Source organism: Photinus pyralis, unplaced genomic scaffold, assembly GCF_008802855.1.
Source record: "Photinus pyralis isolate 1611_PpyrPB1 unplaced genomic scaffold, Ppyr1.3 Ppyr1.4_LG2, whole genome shotgun sequence".
In the NCBI taxonomy this organism is placed as follows: Eukaryota; Metazoa; Arthropoda; class Insecta; order Coleoptera; family Lampyridae; genus Photinus; species Photinus pyralis.
Window position 1 is genome coordinate 29318154 of NW_022170403.1, and position 27322 is coordinate 29345475.

Here is a 27322-nt window from a genome sequence, read left to right on the forward strand (position 1 = left end):
GCTTTTCAGAAGCTCTTCGGAAATTTCAGATATTCCCAAACGATTCTTCATTTATCAAGTAACTGGCGATCAAAAATGGATTGACATCGAGTCACCTTTGGAAGTTCTTAATATTATTTTCCATTTCCAAAGGTGTCTCTACAGCAACTCTTTTTTAATCACATAGTATTCTCAGAGACTCAAAGTTCTTTAAAAATTTTTTAAAGACTATTAGTGGATATCCACATTTAGGTATTGCCACTCCATTAATATGAAAACATCATCTACAACTTAAGAGTCTTCTTTACCTAAGCGCAACTTTTTTACATTATAGTGTATAGATGATTATAGCTGCAAGAGATAAGATGATATTCTTGCTTTGTCAACTCCTGTCTTGGTCCTTAGTTAATTCCCACCGACACTGTGCAGCGGCGCCACTTGTTACACTCAAATTGTTGATTTATCGCCCGCCAAGATACAGACTTTATTTACAAAAATTATGATTTCATTTTTTGGGCGTCATGTTTAGAAGTAAATTATCTAAAAAACTGTCGGTTTACTTTTTCCATAAATCGTCTTGATCGAGAGTAAAAAAATAAAACAGATTAGTGCAATAATCGATGCGATACATCTAATCTTTAAACAATCGGTATTAAGTTGCTATAAACTTAAAAAAAAAATAGTCCGAACATTTTGTAGATAAAGGTCTAAATTTATAAAATAGTTCTTAAAAAAAATTGTTTTTGGAAAAACAAATAGAGTTTTTATGGCGAGCGCTCTTATGGAAATTTGCATTGGATGCAGTGGGTACAGAAGACTCTTAATGCGTTAATGCTGAGAAAAATTTGTATTTTTAATTTAATTCAACCAACTTTACTTTGGTAAATACTACATACAAATTTGAATTTAGCGCCTGTTTCTACACCTGCAAGCAATGCTAATAGTTTACTTAATTTCAAATGTTTTTGGATCTGACATTCTTAGAAAATTTTTATCGACCATTGGCGGGAATCCATTTTGATTGATTATATTTAGAGTTTGAAGTTATTCAGAGTCTTAAAAAATCTTTTATTGCCAATTGTCTAAAGAATTTTGCAAACATCGGTTGGTTATTCTTCAAGAAACCAACCAAATGGTTTCCGGAGGTTTTTCAGAGGCAATAATATTCTTTAAAGATAGAAATTTAGAGTTTTTTCAAAACCTATTTAGAAATTCTTTGCGAATTGTTACAGACCTTGCTATCTTTCAGGGAATCTGCGAATTTGGCAGAACTTCTGCAAAAATATACTTCATGGATTTTTGATTGATTCATGATAGATTATTCAAATAATCTTCAAAGATTGTTTAGCCTTTTCCGGACAGCGGACATTGTTCGGAGTAAGTAAACAAAATTTATATTTGTGAATGTTATGAGGTCACAGAAAATTATAATATTAAGATTTGGTTATATGTTTATTCTGCCCAAGAACCTTATTGGTGCTGACTACTGAGCAAGGTTTAATACTTTAGGGTATTGAAAGAATCCTTCTTCGTTTTTTCTAGTCTTTAATAACGTTTCAACCTTTGGTTTAAAAGTTTTCAAGAACTCCCAAGTGTCTTCAAGATCCTTCTAGATTACTTTTTTATTAGATTATTTTTTTAAGGGTAGTTAAATCCTTAAGAGCTTTTGGGAACCTTTAAGAGTATTGGATATCGAAATATCGTTCCTTTTAACACCCTTTAAAGCTCTTTAAAAGTTTGAAATAGACTTAAGAGCTTTCAACAGTGTCTCTGAGTGTTCAAAAACCCATAAGTGTATAAAAAATCTGTTGAAGGCTTTTAAAGTCATTAAATAGGTACCTCTAAAAGTCTTATAAAATCTTTAGCCTTTATAAACTTTTAAAAGTCTGAAATAGTCTCCACGAGCCTTCAAATGCTTTAAAAAACGGATCTTCTGGAGGCCCTAAGAACCATTAGTTGGAATGTAGAGTGTTTTAGTTCTTAAATAATAAATACATGCTGTGTTCTTCAGTATACGATTTTACTTGTCTTTTCTAAATGGTTTTTCAATCAAAGTTTGATTTTCCCTTAACAATCTATTTTAGGTGGTACATGAACTTCTTACTCGTCGATTTCCATTTCATTCACAAAATAATAATTATCGGTATTTTAGAAATCGAGTACTCGCGGTTTTCAATACACAATTCACACACAATTAGATTAAACAAAACTATTGTTGCATTAATAAATACCCTAATACAAGTTGATTTAAAACAAAAATGTCGAATGTATTAGATTTTCATGTGGCAGTTAATAAATACTTTTTTGAGTAAGCTGATAGTAAAAATGGAAAGTGATATTTAATAACCTCTCGGGTATAAAAAATGCTGTTATTCGCATTCGGTGCGTGTGGAGGTCGCGGTCCGCGGCAAAAAAAATTCAAAACAAACAGAGAATGAGTCAATCGGGGGCGAAAAAGTGCACAGGCGCACTACTTTTTACTACTTTACACACATTCCTCTACAAGGCAACTCCATTTTACTCAAGGCTACCTCGAAGAGATTGTGATACATCAAGCAGCTGATCAAGGTGGGGCGACCCATTCAACAGTAATCTCCTTCTATATGACGCACACTGATTACAATATTGGCGATTCCTTCAAGCTAAAGGAGAACGGGGGCTTCCCCGCGTGGCTTCGGGCGCCGTGCTGGGTGGTCCTCGGTGTGGCCGCCGTCGTGTGTGGCACGGGGCCCCGATCCCCTCCGTCGCGACCAATGAATATACTCCTACCCCAAGATACTGTTTATCACCGGCTCCGTCTTGCAGCTTGCGTTTACCATGTGCTTCTTGCCACTAACCGATTTTAATCCCTAAACTTAGAAATTAATGCATGGCCACCGTATACCTAGTTATACAATTGGCCCTTTATGAATACATACTTAAAACACGTCGTGTAAGTAAGCCAACCGTGCAGTCTAAAGAAGGACAAATTATTTATTTTAGTGTTCCTAAATCATGATTGGTGTCGTAATGCGTTACCACACGAGATTTAGCCATTTGGTAAGTCAGTTAAGACGAATAATCTTGATTAAGTAATGTGCCCACAATTACAGACATTGTACCTCCATCGATGCAAGCAAAGCGTTTGGTTTTCTATTTTCTTGCAACTTTTCCTCATTTCGAGTTAGAATTGACCTAAAATTATTGTACATTTTTCTTTCATATGGCTATTTTGACCACTAAATATAAATATGGAAATAGAGAAAGACATTTTTAACCTTCGTCTTTTTGAATTTGAAGTAAATATTATTTTTTTTAGCTTTGGAAACAGAAAATAGTCACAAGGGGGTGATATCGGTACTGTAAGTTGGATGTTCTAATAGGTACCTTAAAACCGCATTCGTTGAATTTTTTTTATAAATGTGTGCTTTATGCACTCTACAGTGGTGTAAAAGCAGAGTTTTCTGAGCATCATAATTGTTTCTGTCCAAAATTTTACACAAACTTGACGTGGGAAAATTGTCGCGATAGCATATTACTTTCATAGCTAGATCATCATCATTTTTAGTTTTCTGCTAATGCAGATCCCTGATGGCTCTTCTCCACGACTCTCAATCCTCTGATCTTCTGTTTACTCCTTCATATCCTCCTTCTCCCTTCTCCCTTCTTCAAGTCATTATTAAGTAATTTCCTTCCCCTTAATTTCTCCCTCATTACTTCCTTGAACAAACAGTTCTTTCTTAGTACATGTCGAATCTAGTTCATTTTCCTTCGCTTTATGATCTTTAATGTCCACGTTTCACTACCGTACGTTAGAACACTCCTAGGTAACTGAGTTTCCATCTTACTGCATACAATCCTCCTCTGACTATAAAATGCTTGTTTTGCCGTTGCTATCCTGGTCTTAATTTATCTTTCGCTTTTCCAACCTTGTGTTATCTCCTTACCTAAATACTATTTTTTCAGTTACTCTATCCTCACCAGCTACCGTTACTATTCCTCCTGCACACCCACTGTCATAACTCTTGTTTTGTTCTTATTAAATCTTAGACCATATTCTGTTTTCATTTAATCTATCTTTTGTAACAATAATATCTCAAGTTCTTTTCACCTTTTTCCCTTTTCCTTTTGAATACTTCTAATAGTTTCTCCCAGTTTAGCCAATCGATCATTTAAAAAACAACCCTTATGTAGCTTATATCTTTCTAATCACTTTTTCAAAACAATGGCAAAATCCTTAAAATCATACCATGAATTTTTTTAGACAGCTTTTCTAACGAATTAAATATACCAGGAAACATTGCGTGGTAGAAGAGACCAAAGCAAGCGTTTCTTACGAAATAAACAAAAGGTCCAACCTGGATCGCGCAGGTAGCAAGTTTTTTCCCCATAAACCATAAGATCAAAAAATATAACTAGTGGATTTACATAGGTTCTTGACTATAACTTTTCTAATTTTTTAAAAAACAACCTCCAAAATTCTTACCTCAAGATGATGCACTACTAAACGAAGATGCAAACAAATTCTGGTATATCGACGAATTTGATGTCTTGGGTTCGTTGAAAATTAATTTTTGAAAATTTGAAAAAAATTACGTTTTCAACGAAATTTGGTATCTTTGGAAAGAATACTAAATTTCCTCGAGAGCGAAACGTATTTCGCCCTTCCGTTTAGAGGTAGGCCATTTTGAGTGAAGAATTCAGCAAACATTTTTGAAAAAATCAGAAAGGAATATGTTGGGGCCTCAGAAAAACAATGTAACATGTTTGAATCAAACACACGCGGTTTTAAAATGTGCATGAAAATGATGAAATGTACTCTCTCGGCATCAAGATAATGCGCTTGAAAGCTTTTACAACTCCAACTTCATGAGTAAAGAATAATTTTGGGTAAATTTTCCCTAAAACTTTGGACCTAGACCATAGGGAAGAATTATATTTAATTGGTACACATCTAAGAGGCATAGGGAATAATCTAGCGAAAGTCCGAACTGATACATGACCTAGGGAATGAAATGTTTTTCTATTATACATTAGGTTACATGATTACTAATTAGGAGAAAAAGTAAAGTGTAATTTAAAATGCCATAAAGCATTGGATTGTAGAAATAAATAAGTGAAATAAAAATATACCCTGTGTCCAAGATACGGATCTCTATCATGGGGTTGCCCGAAACCATAAAAGATACGACGATGGTCAAATTACGAAAAATTTGCGCAATTAAACAGTTATTATCGGATTTTCAAGAAAACCAGAAAATTCTGATTATCTACTTGCGAAGATATGCCAGAAAAATTGAAATTTGCCGAATTCGTCTTTATTTTTTTCTTATATTATTTGAGCAGATACAACACAATAGAAAACACCCTCTCATTGCCACTCTTTGTGTTCTACAAGACACCATTGAGAGATTTTCAATAAAACGATTTGTATCGGAGAAATTATCAACTTTATTTTTTATACGGCCCGTAAAGATTAGGACAGAGAAAGTGTTTTTTTTATTTTCTTGTATCCGGTCAAATACCATCAGAAAAAATACAGGGTGGCCATTTGAAAACGAAACAGAGCCTATTTTGGGGACCTCAAAACATTTACGAAAAAATCCTCGGAGCCGTTAATTTTTGATCCAAGGGGGAACTTTTTTTTTGATAGTTTCGCCCCCCTGGGGTAAAGCCATAGCGGGGGTGACAAGTGCCCCCAAAATTTTAAATCGAATGGGGGGTCGAGTTATACCTTATTTTGAAGGTATTTTTATGTAGATTATAACTCTTAGATTTAAATCAGTTTTATTTTAAGTGCTTAAAGCTAAAATCAATCAAGTAATTTTGTTGGAAATGTTGGCCTTCGACTTCCATACAATAATACAGGTTTTGTTCAAACCTTTCCCGTACATTTTGCAAAACTTCTAGGGTGATTTGACGACATTCATCAATTATTCTTTATCGCAAGTTCTCTAGCGACGTTGGCTGACTAGCATAAATTTTAGTTTTTAAATGTCCCCATAAAAAAAATCTAACAGACTTAAGTCCGGGGAACGAGGAGGCCATTCAATAGCTCCTCTTCTTCCAATCCATTGTCCTGGAAACGTTTGGTCCAAATATTGACGAACCCTTGCAGCATAGTGGGGTGGCGCACCATCTTGTTGAAATACTATACGATTTTCCAAGTACTCGTTGTTATTTTCTAGTATCTCCACTAATGCTGGATGAATCGTTTTTCTAATAGCTTCAAGTACATCTCTCCTGTTAGATTGCCAGGTAAAAAGAAGGGGCCTACGATATGGTTACCAAAAATGCCAGCCCAAACATTCAATTTTTCGGGACGTTGTGTATGCACCTCACGAAATATTCTGGGATTTGAATCAGCCCAATAGCGACAGGTGTGTATTTGTCACTACTATTATTTGACAACAACAATTGACAAGCACTATTAAACTTCAAAATGTTGCTATAGTAACGCTCTCAACAATAACCAAGATTTCCGTTGCAGAATTGGCATAGCCACCTACAGGTATTAAAAAGAAAAAAAACAACAACAAAAAGTACGGTTCAGAATGTAGGAGAACAACATTTTTTGTATTTACTGTTGTATTAATTTTTGTTATTTAACTAATTCATTTACAAGCATTTTTTTCATAAGAAAATGTTGACACGTTTTTAACTTTTATTAGCCCCTGTATCGGGCTAGGCAAATTAGTAGCGATTATAACTTAAGGGTTATAATCCACATAAAAATACCTTCAAAATAAGGTATCACTCGACCCCCCATTCGATTTAAAATTTTGGGAGCACTTGTCACCCCCGCTAGGGCTTTGCCCTTAGGGGGGCGAAACTAGCAAAAAAATGGTTCCCCCTTGAATCAAAAATTGACGGGTCCGAGGATTTTTTCGTAAATGTTTTGAGGTTCCCAAAATAGGCTCTGTTTCGTTTTCAAATGGCCACCCTGTATAAAAGAAATCAGTAAATTTCGGGTTTTTTTGGCATATCTTCGGAATGATAATTTTCTGATTTTCTTTACAGCATGATCATTGATAAATTACTCTTTAATTGCTTTGCCCTAATTTTCAGACGATATTCACTAGTTGGTGTGTAGGTCTCGTATAAAGCTCGGAATGATGCATTTTAATAAGTCGTGGGGCGACTTTAATGACATTTTGACAGTAGCTTTCTCTCAATCAAGAATTCGCATGAGCAAAACCAACTTTTCTAGCCAACTAGAAAATTTTCTGATGTTTTAACAATTAATCGATCTGCATAAAATCAATTGTAGCTACCCACATGTTAAAACTCGAATTACACATGTGTCTGTGAGAATTCAACCAAGTGATTACTTTCCGTATAGGTGATGATAACAAGGGAAGTCTTCTACCCACGGGATTTTGAGCATTCTCATAAGCTGCTTCTCCCAAGGGTGTATAACGGAGATGGCTACGTTCCAAAGTCATTCAAATGCTTAAGTATTTAATTAATATGAACTTTAGAAAAATGTAAAAATTGGGAATTAGTACGCTGAAAAGTTTCAAAAAATCTCAGGATTTTTGGTGAGATTATGAAAACGATATCTCGAGCAATAAAAATTTTCAGAACACCAACGTGTACCTAAATTCGCCCCTCATTTCAATTTACCTTTCAAAAAAATACCATGGTTTTGCTTTTATTATACATTCGCATTAAACTGTATGGAATAAGGTTGGTTGTAGAAATATAATAGAAGAGAACTCTCAATTTACTAGGTATCCAAGGGTTTCCCGAGAACAAGTATAATAAATTAAAAAATTTGTCACCTATTAATTTAAGACGAATTTTCCCTGATGCACATCTTTTGCATATGTTGCAAGAATTTTTGATAAACAATTTCTGATGAAATTTGAATTTTCATTTTCATTTAAATTGAAAGATAGTTTTGGGGATTTTGAATGAAAACGCCATAACAAATCGCACTTCCGGGGAGTGAAGTTTATGTTTTGAAGGTCTAATTTGTGCCTACAAGAATTTTTGAGAAAACTTTTTAAATGAAAAATCGAATTTTCAGTTATTTTGTAATAAAAAAATAAACGCCAAAACGCATGGAATGTTGGTGAAACTCAAAAAGCTGGTGCTTGAGAAGTTTGTGTTTTTAATTCAATGCTAAAGCAAAACCTACAGAAATAGGTATGTGTTTTGAATGAAGAACCGAGTGAAGAACTCATTTGCATGTTTTATTAATAATTTCTTTAAATAATTAATCAATTGTTTAAACAATCACGAACCTAACTTACGCACAAATTAGTCCTTAATTTATTAACTGCCAGTTATAAGTACCTTAAGAAAGCATTAAATTTGTTCTTATTCGTAATAGCAGGCACAAAAATGAAATTTGTATCTCCGATTCGATGCCGCATTTTGTTAAAAAGTTGGTGCCACAAAATACGATATTGGTTTGTTTTGTGCCGCGCTTCGAATATTTGATCTTCTAATGGCTATTTTTCAAAACTTCTTTTACTGACTCGTTGTGGACACGTATTTTTACGATTCTGAAGCATAAAATAATAATATATTTTTTTGAGACCTTCCTATTGTCTTTCAACCCGAAATATGCTGTTTTTAGACAATTTCACGATTTTTACCAGAAACCGAATGGCGGAGTTAGCACTGCGTCATACTGAATTTGGTGTTGGTTCGACTAAAATTTAAAAAAAAATTTTTAATAAAAAGTTAGGCCAATGTCCATCTGAATCTAAATGTCGTTTCTGCAGAAAATCATCAAAAATAAATTTTGCACATTCTTGTGAAGTTCTCTAAAACTGCACTGCGTGACTTTTATACATCAGATGAAAAACTATACATTTTACTAACCCCCATGACTTGTCAAAATTGCAAGTTTCAGCATAAAAGGCTGTCGACTATTATTAATGCACCGTCCACGTAACGTCGATTTAAATAATTGCAATCATCACTTAATGAAGTCATCTTGCATTTACTATGCAGTAGTAGGTACCGGTCGGTCTCGGTCAATGGTAAATTTAATTAAATTCCATGCTAAGCAGTAAAACTATCAGAATTACAAATAACTGTTCCTTGAATAAAGAAATAACCCTCTATAGGGGTGCAATAGATTGTTTTCCGTTTTCCCTGCTAGTTCCAATATTTATTCATTATTAGCCGCATAATGAACGTCTCAACCCGTTGTTTAAAAAAACGAAATCGTAAACGTCTTCATTATGCAAAGGCGTGTTATTGTATTTTCAGTCATAATTTTTCGAAGAAGATAATTCAATCCCTCCTCTCTTGAATGTAGGTAGGCTTAATTGTATAGAATCACGTTTAAAATTCAAATTACACTACGAGTTGCGGTACCATCACAAAAAAGTTAAGTAAATAAGCTTATACAATTTGCGATCTGTTATAAGAATGGTCATTTTTTTTGTAACCGCAAATATTTATTCTTCATTTGGAAGTGTAAAATAAAGTAATTACCTACATTTGAGATGAAATTAAACAATTAATCGGTTGCAATAATTGGGTAGGTTTTCGCGCACTTCTTTCAGATTTAATAGCAACGAGAAAGGTAGATTTTCTTTAGATTATCTCTATATAGAGACCATAATTCAGAGGTAAAAGTAGAACAGATCGTAGACCACACAGATCGCCCGTCATTAGCTTCAGAATTCAAAGTTAATCTTCAATTATATGGCAGATGTAGTTTTTTCTTATGCGAAATATTAATTAATGACACCAGTTTTAGATCTTAATTATTTGTTCCTTTAGGCGAAATTTGATTAACTGATTTGACTAAGCCCTTATGTTTTAATAATGTAGTCAATCACCGCAAAAGCCGAGGGCGTAATGATACCGGTGGCAAGCGTCAAAAACTATAAATTAATGGGAACCACGAAAATTCACCAAAAATTATCTGTAGGTCTGAGAATATAAAAAAAGTCATTTATTTTCTGTCACATTCACAATATAAACTTTTATCTAAAATCCAATCACACTATAACAATTTGTACATTAATTTTACATAAGAATAGACAACTAGATAAAGACATTAGCTTTTTGTACTCACAAAATAAAGATTCTGTCTACGATTTCTGCAATCTGGATCTATTAAAAACAAAAAACAGGAATTCAACAACCACCTTAAAGGAGATTAAAGCATTTCAATAACTTAAAGCAACATACAGCCCAAAGCGCCTCTTTGGCTAAAAATCCTGTAGTTATCATTGACACAACTTAATCTGTATGACTATAAAGAGTGACTTACAGCTAAGCAAATATAATACACACTGTACAAAGAAATTTACAACTTCAGTTTACTATGGTAATGTATCAGATCTTAGGAACTATCAGTAACGTCTGGTTCTAATAATTCAACAACTTTGGTCTGGCTACTAAATTTTAAAGGTTCAGATCAAATTACAAAATACTGACGTGTGCAACGAGGTAGATAGTGGTTGGTGGAGGAACACGCGACTTTTGATCACGTCACCGCAAATGTTAGTGTATTGAGTACCAGAATTAAGAACAAACTGGTTCGTATAACACCACAAACACCCACGGAAGTACGCGTATCCCTTATAATGTTATTCGTTTCTATGTCGCCCACAGGTTCTGGCGTCACTTGGTTAATGTTCTTGTGGAAGCACAGCCTGGCCATGTTGTTTTGTATCTGCGGACAGTCGTACTCCTCGTGGCCGTCGCATTTGCACGATTCCAATTTGGAGGCCTTTTCCTGCCGTCGAAGGATCGAAATTGAATTTAGACATCTATGGGTGCACTTTTTCCCGTGAAACATCGATCTGCAGTATCGATTGTAATAATCCAAGGCCGTTGAGCACAACGCGTCCGCGGAACAAATCCATTGGGCTACCCGGCACGAAACTACCGACTCATTTCTTGTCGCCTTTAACACCTGTGGTCTGCAAACCTCCACCCTCCGCTTGGCATCTTCGCAGAAATCATCGCTGCATTCGCACTGCAACAAATTTTACTCGTCAACAACATGCAACAAACTCAAGTCGTGACTTTATGGGCAAAAGTAATTGCGTGGTAGTTTGTTTATGACCCATAATAATTGATATTTTAACTTGCCGCATGTAGCACAAAACCGTATTTGCTTATGTAAATATAATCAAACAGTAGCGTTAATTTGCATTTAAAATTACTTATTACGCCGCTGAAGCATGCGGTCAAGACTTTCATTTATAAGATGTATTGCCTAATTAGCGGTCCAACTTGCATACCTTCATTAGATCGCGTCCCTCTTCGGTCGATGTCAGAGCTATAAGGGCGTGCTGGCAATTCTCGGGGCAGGATGGCGATTCCGGTCCTTGCAGTACCGCGGAACAGCCGACCATGTAATTTTGAAGGGCCTTTCCACATCCGACGCGGTATGCACATTTAAGGCGAGCTTCTTCGCATGATATAGGAGCACGATATTCCGCTGCAACACCCACTATCGCCGTCACCGACATCATGACCCACCACATACCTTAAATAAATTAAAAAAACGTCAAAAAATGTGAAATTAAACCGTATCGTGAGTTAATGATACGGTCAAATTCTAAAAATTGTGGGTTGTTTCTGAAGTAATAAATTATTAAGGAAAAAGTTCCTCAAATCCATGTGACACTGGGGAGATTTTTTTGAATCCCTTTTATAACGTAACGTAGAATCGTTTCCGTAGTACATAAGAATGCAAGGGTTGCAGCTGCCTTTAAATTTATTCTTGCCAATAATGCAACTCGATTTTGTAAATTTAGAGCAAAGTAACAGTGATAATCGCACTTTAGCGACAAAATTATAGCTGTAAGTGCGCTATAGTATGTTGCCAACCTCATTGAACATCATTAGTTTTAAATTCAATTTCATATACCAATTACTTCCAGTTGTAATTTAATGAGGTGCAATGAGGTCGCCAAACGTCATATAAATGCCAAATTTTTTGCTCTTATAAATAATTAGGCATTCAATTATTTGAAATTTAGAAGCTAGGCCAAGGGCTTAGAAGTTCTATATTCAAATACGACTTTGGTCACCTCTGTAGTATATTTTTAGTGCATTTTTTAAGAATTAAAAAAAATGTGATATTGGTTTTGGCCGTCCGTCTGGACCCACCTCTGCGGTTTTGAACTCCTGTTAGGAGAATTGTCCTAGAGGTCCTGGAATTTTTTGCAATAAGTAGCCTATACTTTGAAGATGTGCCAAACGGCCCTCAGATTTTTTCTCAGTTTTTTGTTGATAAAACCTGGCACAATTTTTGTAGGTTGCCCACAGAAAAATAAGGTCTTTCGAATAACGTAATAAAAATTTTAGGTTTCTATTTGAAAAAAAATCTTAAGAAAAATGTTCGCTCTAATTTTTTTTCCCCGTGCGTTCTGTCTTTCACAAAATTAATGATCGCCGAATAGAGAAATCATGCAGCATGCACAAGCAACATTTGAATATATTGTGCAACTTGGAAGTACACGAACCTAAAAGGAGCTCCTCCTTGAAGATACCGACGGAGCCCGATGTGATAGGCATGCTGCCTGCTGGTTGCTTATACGGCAAGGTTTACTTGTTAGGCGATCGTTACTTTTGTCAATGACACACGTTACATACAGACGGATATACAAAAGTTTCTTTAAAACGTGGACATTTGTTGAGATTTTAACATATCCAAAACTCTTACCTCAAACTAGGAATTAGGAAGCTAAAAATTGTATTGATTCTTGAGAGTTTTGTAACTACCAAATTTTGCGACTCTTGGCTTAAAGAGCCATTCTCGTTATTCTTTTGTTTCTTAAATCCAAGAGTCGCAAAATGTGGTAGTTCAAAACTCTCAAGAATCAATACAATTTTTAGCTTCCTAATTCCTAGTGTGAGGTAGGAGTTTTGGATATGTTAAAATCTCAACAAATGCCCACGTGTTAAAGCAACTTTTGTAAATTTTCCTAGATGCTACAGCACGGGGTCTCCACATTGAAGACCTATTTTTCTGAGCATTTACCTATTTGTTACATTTCTTAAAAAAACACGAGTAAGAAAGGACAGAAAGTCAGAAACGTATGATTATTTTGCTTCCGAGCATTAACGAGATAAACAGGATCAATAATGGTTGTTCCGTGTTTCCATTCTACAGTGCGATCGTAATTGTTGGTAATTTTCGAAACATTCAAAATGAAGAAATTTCCAAGTTGTGGACATTTAGATGTATAACAAAAACTACAACGCCCTATTTTCTGTGTAAGTGAGCGAATTTTTTTAGAAATTACGAAATTTTAATACGGAAAGGGGTTTTATTTTCTTAAAAAATACCAAATTTTAAACGGATCGTATTTTTAGGTGGTAATTAGAGGGTTGTTTCTTAAACATAATCTGCGAAGAAAATGAAAAATTTGGACGCACAACAAAAATTAAAACTCCCGTCATTATACCTACAGGGTGAAAATGTTGTCTGGAACACTGAATAATATCTTCAAAACAACGTTTTTTTAGAAGCTTTTTAAGTTATCCAAAAATATAAAAAGTTTACTGCCAATCTACGTACTTCTTGGCTTGTTCAACGCTTTTTAAATTGCGCACAAACGCTCGCCATTAAATTTCAGTGGCGAACTTCTGCATGGTCAAGGTGGGCTTATTTTTTACATTTTTTCAATTACATATTCTTAAAGAGAATAAAAAACTGATATTACATAATTAAAGTTTAGAGAAAAACTCAAATCAATGAAAATTGTTATGTTAATTTAATAATTTCACTAGTTCGCGTTGAAAACAAAACGTTATTCTTTTGTTGGTTATGTGAAAGTAATTTATTGTGTCAAAAATTATTACAAAAATTGAAGTAAATTGGCACGCTTACAAATTATTGATAGTGGCGGGCGTCTACCGAGGCGTCTACAGAACTAAGAGGGTCACTTTTTTAATGGAAAGCACTAGGTATTATGAAAGAATGAACTTTTTTGAAATATGGGAACATAAACATGATCAAAGTAGTAAAATTATGAAATCAATAATTAACAAATTATTTTCCTGATTATTGAATATAATAAATTTTTTATGCTGCTTGATACTTGATACTTTGACATATACCTGGCGTTGCCGCCTCTAAAAACAAGTTGTTGCTATTTAAAGAAAAATACTCCCTTTGACCAGGCAGAGGTGCGCCACTGACCACAAATTCAAAGTACATAGATTACATAATAGCAAATTTTTTATAATTTTGGATACCATAAAAAGCTTCTTTTAAAAAAAGTATTGTTTTGAAGATAAATTAAGTGTTCCGAAACACAACATTTTCACTCCGTATATTGCAGAGTCTGTTAAACATAATCTATGAAGGAAATGAATTGTATATTTCTACGGGGGATCGTTTTTATATTCCCGGACTAGGCATGAAAACAAAAGATTAGAGCATCTATAAAATTTTATTTTTCAATAAAGTTCCCCTTCTTTTGAATACATGTATAACCGACGGTATAACACCCTTTAATAACAACTTTAATTCAAAATTAAAAACAGCGCAGTCTGGGAATATAGAAACGACATCGCGAATGTTTTTAAACATAATCTATACGGAAATGAAAGATTTTGATGTGCAAATGTTTTAAAAAAACAAGCTACCTTTGATTGAAGTTTTGATAATTGGCAGCGTTTTCTTTTAACACAAAAAAAAGTTTCACTTGTTCGGCGTATGTTAGTATGATTAGTAGTACTGCATTTTTATGTGATAACTGCGATGTTTAATCCTTACTGGACATTTACTTTTTGAAAAAATGATGAATTGCGGCTAAACGACTCATTTTAGATGTCTTTTAAAATACATTAATAAGTACACTAAAATTGATCAAGGAATCGAAATGTGCAATATACAGTGTTCTATTTAAAAAAATGTAACTATATCAATCACTCAGTATAATTAGAATTTCGTTTAAATATTGTTAGGTTGTAGCCTTAAGAGTCCTTCAACGTGCCCCGACAATGAATTTTAAATATGTACGTTAATAAACCCAGGATCTTCCACCCACGGATTAATGGTCTTTTGTTACAATGACTGAAAAGCGAAAATCTGGAATGGAACTGGTACTTCAATTTTGTTAAAACCATTGCACATACCAACATTAAAAAAATGTAAAACCCTGCTGATCAGTTATTTCAAATTTTTTGATGATGCTAAAATAAGTTAATAACATTTCTAATTAACTCGTAATTCACCCATATATTTCCAGAGGGGAGAGGGGTGTTTAGGGGTAGGTGCGCTCAAAAGTACAATATGGTACTGCTAAGATAATGGTTTCTAATTAGTTCGTAATTCGTATAGAAAGATTAATTTGGGAAATGAATAAAAGTAAACAGAGGAGAGACAACATTTTGGAAATAATGTTTACCATTGGCATATAAGCTCTCTTTGAATCAAAATTTCTTGTGTTTCTCTATAATTACGCACTGAAAATCGAAAGAGATATCATAAAATGGTGTCCTCGAACTAATCCAAGAAATGGATCAAGAAAATGGAGATTTTATTTCATTGGGTAGTTCGTGAAAAATAAAAAGTCAAACATGCTCTCAAGGCAATTTAAGGGTCATTATAAACCTTGGGGCATTTTTACTTAGAAACAATTTTTGTGTGTTTTATTAGAAGCGGATTAGTCGAATATTGTGCACTACGTTACGCTAATTTGTGGGACCCCTCTCAAACAGATTTTGTTTATTTTTTTTCATAATTTATTATGTGCATTTGATATAAGAATGACAGGTGTCATTAGAATGCACAAGTCATTTGTTTCACTTTATCTACCCTTATAGTTAAAGTGATCACTTTATACGGTTAAAGAAGGACTTAGCCTACTCATTGAAACCTATTCAAATGTCAATGTGCTATAAAATAAAACAATAAAACCTTTTGTAGCAGTTAAATCGGATTTGCATTTCAATCCTACTGATGCAGGCCTATCTAGGGTTCCTCTAAAAACAGAATCGATCGTAAGATAGGTACGTGTACAGGGGTTCCTAGGATAAAAAAGTAGGTCTAGACTATAGACTGTGCGTTGAAGATGTCGACTGTTCCTAAATTATTATTTATTATTTATTTGTTGTGGATTTAAATGGTTTGGATGCTGACAAGTGGACTTTTAAAGATGATCATAAAACAACATTTTATTTTTCACCAATTTGACCGCACTACATTAAATGGATACTTTGCACAAAACCCAAAATGAATAATTTGAAATTGCTAAATGAGTTCTTAGGTTATCACGATTCCATATAATTAAACTTAAGACTTAAGAACGTCATTGACAACGGTACTTGCTTTCGTTGGGTAATTTACTTGAGTAAACAGTGGCTCATAATTTTGGTGCAACTGGTTTGTGTAACGCGAAGAATGTAGTCCCCCAAAAAGTTATTACTTCAGTTTGATTAGTTTCAGCGGCAATTTTCTTTGAACTTCAAGACTGTAATGTAGACGTGTAAATTTTCAGTTATTATTATTGTAATTTCTCTTAACCCGCATGTTTCCTGCTCGGTCGGTGCAGTTTACCACTGCCAATTACGTGTCCATAAGTATTCTCGGTAATGTAAATATTTATTTGTATTAAGCTTTGTTAAATAGTCATTACATAGATTGGTTGTAATTAGTAGCCGGCGAATGATTGTTTCTTGGTTATGGGTTCTTTAACTTCCAAGAGCTTGTCACGTTGCCTTTGAAGTTTGCGTTCAGTACACTGTTGATAGCTTTATTATTGTAAATGCCATACACTTGGCCATACATAAGCGCTTTCGGCAGGTATTGAACGTTTCTCACGCAAGTTTAAAATATGATACTTATTTTCTAATGGAAAATGGTCGCCGCAGACAATTAAGAACAGAGTATTGAGCTCTTGTACAGGGTAAGACAACAATTCTGGGGAGTAACTTAATGTCTTAAAGGTAAGATTTTTCGATAGTGCTTTTGTATTATGTGGTTGAATGTTATAGACATTTTAATAATAATATTTTGAGTTATACAGACTGCGTTCACAAAGTAGAGCGCTGAAATGGTAGGTCACTTTTTAATTCTGCGTGTAATTGTACGACTTTTTTTATTATATGGTTAATGTACGAAGAACAGTTTTAGTGAAAATTACTACTAATTTTGATTTAAAGCTATCTACATCTTATATCCTGGGTAGACAAATAAATATTACATCTCCTATGAAACAATTAAAAATAAATTTACAAAATGCTTTCTTAGGAGATCCAAAGTTACAAAACTTCATATTAAAAAATCTCACTTTTTTTAAATGGCACACTGTATATTTTTGTAGTCAATTGTTTTTACTGTCAAATTTATTCTCCAGTTTTTAGATTTAAAATTAATTATTCGAAAAATGTATTAATCGATATGTTTTGGGCAGATAAATATTGACTTCTATCTGCCTGACCCAAACCGACAATCATATCGTTATTATGCAAACATTTAAGAATAGAATATAAAAACCAGAAAAATCAAATAATATATCAGGGATAGATATAGGATATTATTACCAAAAATTCAAGGTTTTGGGAGAAGCTAAAAGATTTAAAAAAGTAACATTTTTAATAAACTGTTTTGGACTTTTACTTTACCCTGGAATCAAAATTTAAGTAATAATTTTCAGAATTAACTGATGCTTGCAATTGCAAATGCCAAATTTTTTTATAAATCGAAAAAACGTCAAAATAAATCTCGAACTTCGATGGAATTCCAGAAAAAATTTGTGTTTTAAATGAAGGTCTAATTTGTGCATTTATTGATAAAACCCTCATTAAAATGAAAAATGACCGTTTTTCATCAATTTCGCTACATCATCTTTGAACCGCATTTACTGAATTTCCATTAAGATCGCCAATTTAATAAAATCTCTTATGTATCGAATTTAGGACCAGTTTGTTCCAACAAGGATTTTTTGTAAAAAAAATTTCTGTTGTAATATGAATTTTCCTCGGAATTTTCATTCATTTTGCAACAGGCGATTTTGGAGCTTTCTATAATCTTAAGAAAAAGATAAGTCAAAGGAACTGTATGCGAGACTGTATGAGAAATTTGTGTTTCGAATTTAATGTTGAAATTCAAATTTCCATTCATTTCGCAATATGACTTTTTGGGATTTCGAATTAAATTAAATGGAATCTCCGCGAAATTGGAGCAACTTTTGTTATCAAGGATTAATTTAGACCCTTAAGCATTTACTGATAACACTTTTTTAATGAAAAATGTCCGTTTTTCATCAAATTTACCATCAAGCACCACCTTTTTTTTTCTCCATCTCCATTGAAAACGTCAAATCAAATGGGACCTCCTCAAAATTCGAAAAATATGTTTCGAATGTAGGACCAATTTGCTCCCACAAGCATTTTTTCCTACATTTTTTCTGTTGAAAGCCTTAAATTCGAAACACAACTTTCCAAGTTGTTTGTAAATGCGTAATGCTTGTTTAAATTTTATCGCTTTCGCTTTGTAATTATTCAGTTTAGATAGGTGCAGAAGTAAGACTCATTTGGTCAAGTTTGAATAGTTTGTAAAAGGTTTTTATTTATTCGTTTGCGATACGGAGTGTTTATCAGGCAAAAGTTAATTAATTTTAAAGAAATGCACATCTGGTGCTGGTAAGAGATTTCAACAATTTTAGTTTAAATAAGAATACAAACCTACGTATTAAAACTTAAAGGATTTAAATTTCATGTTGGTGCATAGAACCGCAAGTAAGAACTTTCTATAAAGCGCTATGCTGAGGAAACGTTTATAGAATCATCTTAGAAATGCACATGCAAAATTTTGTAAAACTCTACTTTCCTAATGAACCATTACAATGCTAATGGCCGTTTGCGCCGACAAAGTTAAGTGGAGCTTAGCTTAAGCGTAGCTTAAAATCCAAGGCAACGATTATTGAGACGTTGGTTGCCATGGAGCTTCTAACAGCTTTCGTACAATGGCATTTGGATGTTGGAATCTGCTCGCGATATTCATACGACCTCCAAAACCATCACAATTTCTAGTGAATTTTATTAAAGTACTCCTAGAAAATAGTCTAGGGTCGATATTCGTAGGACGACTCATGCTCCGAAATCGATAATAAATATCTCATTGGAGCATGCGCCCCAAACGATCGAATTGACCTACGACTCTTGCATCCGAAATCGATAATCATTCACACAGAACCGTACTAGCAAAGATTCGAACTCACACAGCAGAGTTTCAAACCTTGTTATTTTCTAGTGACAAATCTAGTGACTTTTTGATTTAGAACTGGCCTTATATAACGCACGGATTTTGAAGCTAATTATTTTTGTAGTTACTTTACTATGCCTGCTTGGCAAACCTTAGTTCAAAACCACACTAGCAAAGATGCCAACCCACGCAGCAGATTATCAAACCTAGTTTTTTTCTAGTAATTGTCGGTATCGATAATCATTAACCGTGGCAAACCTTAATTCGCCACGTACTACCAAAGATGCGAACCCACACAACAAATTTTTAAACCTAGTAGTGACTAATCTAGTGACTTTTTTATTAGAGCTGGCCTTATATAAACGAGCGAATTCTAGCAGAGTTTCAAACCTGATTAGCTTTTTAGTTAATTTTCTAGAAACCCTGCTTGACAAACCCTAGATCAGAACCATACTAGCGATGATTAGAACCAACGCAGAAGAGTTTCAAACAATACTTTTCTAGTAACTTTCAAACCTAATGACTTTTTGGTTTAGAATTGGCCCTATGCGCGCTAGCAAAGCTACTTTTCTAGGGACTTTCCACATCTAGTGACTTTTTGAGTTAGAATCGGCCATATATTACTGGGTCCCTAGCAGAGTTTCAAATCTAGTTACTTTTATAGGGACTTTTTTTGCATCTAGTGACTTTTTCTAGTGACTTTTTGAGTTAGAATCGTCCTTATGTTAACTAACCTCTTTTAGGATATTTTTAGAATATTTAAAACCTTCAAGATATCTAGAATCTTCTTAGAATTTCCTTATCCTCTTATTTCTCTCTCATCCCTACAATCTTCCAATAACTTTTTATTTTTATTTTATTTTATTTTGGTCTTTATTATTTTGAGTGGGCGGGTTTCAGTCAAGGGCTGCGCTACCCACCCACTATATACTTACAAATAATCATGCCCGAACTGATTCTAATCAGTACAGCAGTCGAGTTTCCACACAGCGACCTTCTCAAGACTCGTTCGCAATTGTCTAATGAGAACCGCACATTCTTCGCGATTACAGGAAGCCTGGAATTTTTTTATAATGCCCCTAAAATCTCCGTAGAATCATACATTTTCTAACTTTTTCAGAATCTTTTTATACTCCTCTTAAAACCTTCTTTTAGAATCTTTTTATAATGTCTATAGAATTTTTAGAACTTCTAGAACCTTTAGAATCCTTAAAATGTTGTTAGAATCTTTAGAACCCCTAGATACCTTCAGAGTTATTACAATCCTCATAGATCTGTTTTCTCACAAACTCCTTAGTGCTCTTGAAATCCTTTGGAGCGCAAAGAAACGAGTCGGTATAGACGTACGGTATAATTTTATACTCGTATTTCGAAATAAGATGTTACCAATGTCATTTGCATAGTGGCATACGGCCTCTTGGGTTCCAAAAACATTTTTGTTCCAGGGGAACTTCCTTCAATGTATCAACTTTCATATTGTTCGTATGACTACTGTCCATTTAGCCCAGAGTTTTTCCGGGTCTTTCATTTCTCGTGCAAGAGCGCAGTGTTCGTGCGCCACGAGTTCGGCTTTGTTTAAGCGTTCAATGGTGACTCACCATTAATCGAGATTCATTTTGCCCATGTATTCAATAAGCTTTTGCCTCTTTTTGGAGTGGAGAGTCCCTATGGACCGATAGCAGTGATTCATGTCTTTTGGGAGGGTCCCATTTCGTCTCCTGTGACAATCCTAAAAAAATAACACTCCATCTTCTTGTGCAACACTGGGCTTTTCAATCGTCGATCACGCAGCAGTAAATCTTCAACAAGTCGTATGGTTTTCTTAGTTCTTGCCTCATCTTGAGTTCTTGCCTCATCGAGTCTCCATTCGCCCCCATTTCTACCAATCCGTTTTTACCACCTACTCTTTACCGCCACCGTATTTACCAACGTATTCTGTTTACCACCGATCGTCATTGGTCTAAGTTTGTATTGTAACAAACTTCAACTCGTAAACTGATAAATGCTTTCGTAGGGGAACTGCAAAAAGAACAAGTAGACACCGAAGCCATGTTACGCGAAGTAGACCTGGGTAGAAAAATGAAACGTACTGAAAACCTAAGTAGAATAAAAACGAAAGTCTTTATTATACCTACATCATTATTGAGCAGCATTGTAATACTCATTTTACTAATTCCGTCGGTACGTATGTTCCGAGGGTTTTAAATTGCACCACTGACAGCACTTAGAAAGTCGTTCCTTTCTAGTTCAAGCATTGAATTTAATTCAATGGTTCAAGTAAGAACCCGAATGGTTTTCGACAGCAAAGATTTAACCATCAATGCTGAGAATCGCACACCATTGATGGCATATACGATAATTTTATCACTTGTTTAATTTGGTCAATTTTTTAATATTTCAGAGAAATTATTGGCGTGGAGTAAACAAAATCGTTTTTCGTAATGCCTGCAACACCCCATGAAAATTTTCTTAAAAGCGACGCAAAATTTTAGCACACGCGCTGCAATAATTTTAAATCCCCCTTTGTCAACTTCAATAAATAGGTATTTATCTTTATTTTTAATACACAACTAAATACTACCGCGCCTAAATTGGCCCCCATTGAGGAATAAACGTTGGCTTTCCGTATTTAAAATGATAAAATGAAGTTGATTCCTAAACGAAAGATACGAGTCAGAACCCTTTTAAGGGTTTAAATAAATTTCCCGATTCGACTTACTAGGTTCTCTTTTTCAATTGATCTGATTTGACTTTCTAATTAATAAATTAACCCCTAGACATTGAGCTCCTCTCGTTCCATTAACATGTTTTGTTTAATTTAAATTCCTTTGAACCGAGACAATTGAGGGATTTGATCGGGTAATTTTTGAATTGTGATACGATGGTTGGCAGGCTGGGGTGAGTTTTGGATAGTTTTGCATTTGAACATATTTACTCTAAAATCACAAATTATTCTTATGTGTTTTACAAACATTGCTGAGGATTAACATAAATTTCATGTCACAGTTACAAGTTTAGAGCAGTTGAACTAATGTTCTTAAATGTCAAAACAACAATTCAATTTATTAATTTCAAATAACGCTCAGCGGTGGACTAGAAAGATCCACGAGGGAAATTTTCGATTATCGTCCAAAAGAACTTCAATTCATTGTTTGATGTAAATTTATTTAAATAGAATTTACACATGTCGAAACCAAATAGATTTCCGCTCGTAAATTTCGAAGTCTAAAAGTGGTGCAGATCAAAGATGTTAAAAATGTGGATCGTTTTAGTTTATTAATCCCGTTGTAACACAGTAGCACTCTATTTTTATAAACAACTCTTGAGACTGGCTTGTCAAGGATTCAATTGAAATGGAAATGTGAAAACTATTTTTAGGCGCGTATGTTTAGGTGATGCACCTTTTTCAACATCTAAGGGGATGGACGAAAATTACTTCTTACCGTAAAATAGTAAAAAAACCGATCCTGCTCCTCACATTGTTTCCAATATAAGCCAAACACATACACAAACACTCGGTATATTTACGAGGAATAAATTCGAATTTTATCTTCCGAGTATTTTAAAACGAAGCGGGTGCGTGTTTCTTTCACAACAACCGACGCGGATTTAATGTTTGGGATTAAGTTGTGTTCAACGGAGGCTGACAGCCAACGGAGTACCTACTTTTCTGCCTCCTTCCGACTCCAAGAGCTTTTCTAGTCGTCCCATTCTGATGTATAAACTTTACGATGTGTTGTTTCGTTCTTGTTGGACTGGTTCTATTGCTCTTCTTTCTTCTTTTACTACATAGTTGCCAGATGGAGACGCATTATTATATCTTTCAGAATGTACGTTCTTCTGTCCCTTTATAAGACGACCTTTTTCAGGTTTTTTAGGGCTGTGAAGTGACACTTAAACTTGATACTCGGATAACATTTTTATAATCAAACGAAATGAGTTTGGGGGAAAATGTGTTTCTTCCGATGGAGATAGTTACAATAGATCGACAAACAATAATAAAGCCAAGTAATTCGATCAAGTGGTGGGTGGAAACAAATGATGTTCACTTCACGGTAATTAAATTCGGGCTGTTTATTTCATATCATTTTGTTTGACACCCATAACTGTTTTGACCATAACCAATATCTGTCACGCACTCTATGCATATATCGGCGTCACAGCAATTAGAGGACTGTGGTCATTGTATGCAAAACATCAGTTACTTTTTCTTGCCCATCGGTTTATTACCCGATTTTGTGACTACTTTAAACCACTCTGATGTAATTTGGCCCTATGAAAATTGGATATTTACAGATAAATGAAGATTTTCATTATATCTGTTATACCAACAAAGAACGGAAGCGTTCATTGAGCGAAAAAGACATTCACAACGCCCCTGAACTGTAGCACTTGCAATTTTAAAAGTTTCAACGTTGAAGTCTAAATGTGAATAGTTTGGACTGTTTATTATTGAATCCTGAAATCTAAACGTTCAAGCGTGTTGCATCTTCAATCTTGCAGCAAGAAATAAATAAATAAGTAAATCACAGGTTTCATTTTAAAAGTACTTGCAATTTTAATGTAGAAGTCTTCAAACGTAAATCTTAAGTACTCAAACGCCAATTTTTAAACTTTATTCTTATATTTCGAAACTTGAATCTTGAGTCCTAGAATTTGAACTTCCAAAAGTGAATTCGTGAAGATCGTATCTTAAAATTTGATTCATATTCACGAGCTTGGAACATTAATCTTGAAGCTTCAATCTTGGAACTTAAAGCTTGTATCTTAAACTTTGAAAATTCCACAACTTTGGTACCTACTTTAAGCTTGAGTGAATGTTTAATGTTTGTGAAGTGCCCCTAAAAAAAGAATAAACTAAAACAGACATCGAAATACAACAAAATAGAATATTTAACCATAACCAAAAACCAAAAACGGCCGTTACCGCAAAGAATATCAGTCTTGTTCGGAACGGGATAGAGGAGAACCGCCATGTTACCGTAAGGAGTACTCAAGCTATTCGAAAGATTGGCGTGAAAGCAATTAACACCATTTTACACATACTTTTGAAGGTGCGTAAGCTTTGTTCCCGTTGGAATTCCCCCTAGTTTGACTCAAGCTCAAAAAGATGATCGTTTGAGATGCACCGTGTGTCCTATTTTTGTTGAAATTACAGTTTTTAAAGATATAGACTTACCATTGTCGCGACCCTGTGTCACATTTGTGAAACTTTTAATACAACAAACAGAATCAATATAGCTACTACGTTTATTTCTGAGATCCAGGACGAAAACGAAAAGTGTGGCTTTTTGGATGTTATCATATCTTATATACCCATGTAAGATAGAAAAAGGGAAAACTGCCCATTTTAGATATTTTTAGATAGAGTAACGTTTTTGAAATTCGACCCAACGTTGGTATTTTTTAAATGCAACACCCTGTATATTTTAACGTCAATTTTTGCATTATTTTTCTTGATTATATTGATGTATCACTACTTATATTTTTTTATATAACTATGTACCTACTATATGACCATATTTATCAAAATGTTGAAATGTTTTACCATTAGCAATTTTTATTGGTCGGCCCTAGTTACCCTGGATGCAATAAACAAAACAAAATTTCTATAAATCCATGACCTACTAATTAAAAACAGTAAAAAAATAAGATTTTTATTGGCAAAACTTAAAAAAAAATAGGCTGTGATACATTAATGTATTCAGGAAAAAAATGCAAAAAAACTGACGTTCACTGCAGGTTAGGTTAGCGTTAATTTTTTGGGGTTTTGTTAGTTGCTATTAGCCCAGCGGTGTGCTATTTCGAATCTTTTTAAATTGTATCTAATTTTTCCCTATTTCCCTTTATCTTTTTCGCCCTTACCTTGCCACCCCCATCATTTGTCTCTTGTACTTCCCGCCTTTTGGTGTTTCCGGTTAGTGTTACTTTTTCATTTTTCCCCACATTTTTATCCTTGATTATGTGATCGTCCCCTTTTTCTTTTCCAAAGATCATTCAATTGTCTTTCTGTCATACGCAACTAAGGCCCTTCCACAACCTTGTACGGACGATTTTTCTCTTTTTACCTCCTACTACCTACCATTAAGTAACGAGGCATCATTAGTAATTTATAACAAAAAAATTGTTTGAATCATTCTCCTGTTGATCACTTGCAGCCATGAAAGAAAATCACATCAATCTTGCCATCAAACGTTCATCTTCCTTTTATTTTATGTTTGCCGTAGCTTCCTCGATCACCAGACCGCAATTTTGTGAATAGCTGCCTAATACGGAAATGGCGCTTAAAATATTACCAGCAGTTAACCTAGTGAGCAGACGTTGTTACGACTATTAGCAATGGCGTAGCAAGACCTTTAGGGGCACGTGTGCTACTGGGATCTGGGAGCCCCTCCTTACTCTTTGTTTATTCAAAATTTTAATGTTATTTTGACTCAATTTAAGTGTTAAATGGCATTTTAATTTTTTTAAATTTGTGTCTGTAAAAAATGTTTCAAATAAAAGTTATTTCCACCAGATTTCTCATCAAACTGTGGCAAGTAGCGCCTATTGACTAAGTGACAGTAGCAAAATGTGCAGTTGCTCGTTTTGCGAGGGCTGGTGTGGGAATAGATGATGTCCGCTGAAGAGTTAATTGAAAGTATTAGTAAGCTATTACTTGTAGTGATATGACACTTTTTCCATGTTACCATTTCTTTCTGATTTGCCAATACAGGTGTCATGTGCAATTGCATTTGGCAAATTTAATGCCCTCAAATTCTCCAGTAAATTTTGTCTGTTCCTCCACCCCGGTGATACTTGCTTCCCCACGGTTCGTTTTACAACAACGGTATTCATATGCTTTCATTTCATAGCCACCATATATTTTTGTATAAATTTTGCTTTATTTTCAGTTTATGGTTGTAGCATTTTTTCAGAATGACAACCTTTTTTTAAAGAAAAAGATGCAGGTTCGTATTTAAAAAAATAAAGTTGATGATGGATCCAAAAAGGGAAACATCGGACTTAAAGTCTAATCATTCCAGCGTGTATGCGAGAAAAAAATTCATTTTTTTTCAAAAAACTCTTCAAATATGCTCACAAAAAAATAAAAAAGAATGTAGCTAATTTCTTTTCTTCTCTACGAAAGTATTCGGGATACCTTCACTTTTAAGTAGCGTTAGTAGGTATGCTTTTTGATTTCACAGATCCCAATCATCACCCTCTAAAGTGTGCCTTTGTTGTGATACGATAAGGATTGTTTCTTTTAGTCAATGCCTATTTGGTAACATCGCATTAGAATATTAGAAATCACGTTTTTATACGAACTCAATTTAATTATTGTGATCTGAGATGGTTCCTAACATATCTTTTTTTGTGTTTATCTGGTATTTGAACAGTTAGAGATTATAAGCCGAAAAAGATACTTTTGAAATATCACGGATACTGTTCGTGCGTTTCGGGCTGATTTTTAGCATATTTTTGGAAAAAAAATACGCTATTATATTCGTTATGGCTGGCTGGCTGGCTGTCCAGCTGAAATCTCAGCAATTACAATAGCTAGAGACTTTAAATTTTCACTAAAAGCTTTCTGTTATAGTGTAGATGTGCAGACTCTAGTCTATTTGAGTTAGATTACTCGTGAGATCGATAATTTTAAACTTTACTAATGAAATACTGATCTGTATTACCAAAAAGGCGCATCATGCATATGTTGATTTACAACCTGTTTTGAAACTTTTAATGAAAATAGCGGAATGCCGACTTTTTGATGAATTTTTGCGAATAAATTTATATCCTGGCACAACACAATTTACCACTACAATGTTATATTTCCCACGTGCAAACATTTCTTGAATGAGATTTCAACAGGAAGATTAGTGAATTAATCCAGCCATATGCCTGATTTACCAGATGTATGGAAGATTTTCTAATATAACCAACCAAACCATGCATATATTGGTGTCAAATATTTACTACCAGTAACCAGGGTTAATACTGTGATTACTGATTACCTATTAAATGGTATAAAAGGCCATTGGGACGTTCTTTAATGCGACGTGAAGGTGCACTTTACCTATACTCAACCTTACTGCACTGTGTAATTCTACAATTATCGTTTTCCCGATTCTGTACGCTATTAACGTTTGAGCACTTTGTTAAACGTGCCGGCTACACCTCCAGGTAGACAATGCTGTGTCAATTTTATTGCAAACTACCACCTTTAATACAAAATCA

The 27322-nt window shown here is 34.3% G+C and overlaps 1 protein-coding gene and 1 long non-coding RNA gene across 2 annotated transcripts; one reads left to right on the forward strand and one right to left on the reverse strand.

The window, feature by feature from the left end:
* Positions 1 to 2797: 2797 nt before the first annotated feature.
* On the forward strand, positions 2798 to 3168 carry LOC116163358. The gene is made up of 3 exons (XR_004143727.1): positions 2798 to 2911; positions 2962 to 3018; positions 3072 to 3168. It is a non-coding gene; the product is annotated as an uncharacterized LOC116163358 (long non-coding RNA).
* Positions 3169 to 9857: 6689 nt separating this feature from the next.
* On the reverse strand, positions 9858 to 22777 carry LOC116164832 (growth arrest-specific protein 1-like). The gene is made up of 3 exons (XM_031479057.1): positions 22549 to 22777; positions 11181 to 11428; positions 9858 to 10912 (listed from the first exon to the last, which is right to left on the reverse strand). The coding sequence occupies exons 2-3, from the start codon at positions 11424 to 11426 to the stop codon at positions 10418 to 10420; spliced, it is 741 nt and encodes a 246-aa protein (XP_031334917.1). The 5' UTR covers positions 11427 to 11428; positions 22549 to 22777; the 3' UTR covers positions 9858 to 10417.
* Positions 22778 to 27322: the final 4545 nt, after the last annotated feature.

Coding starts and splice junctions, on each gene's coding strand:
- LOC116164832 (XM_031479057.1), bottom strand. CDS start 11,426: ATGTGGTGGGTCATGATGTCGGTGACGGCGATAGTGGGTGTTGCAGCG. Junction 10,913..11,180: donor AGGGACGCGATCTAATGAAG/GTATGCAAGTTG, acceptor AATTTGTTGCAG/TGCGAATGCAGCGATGATTT.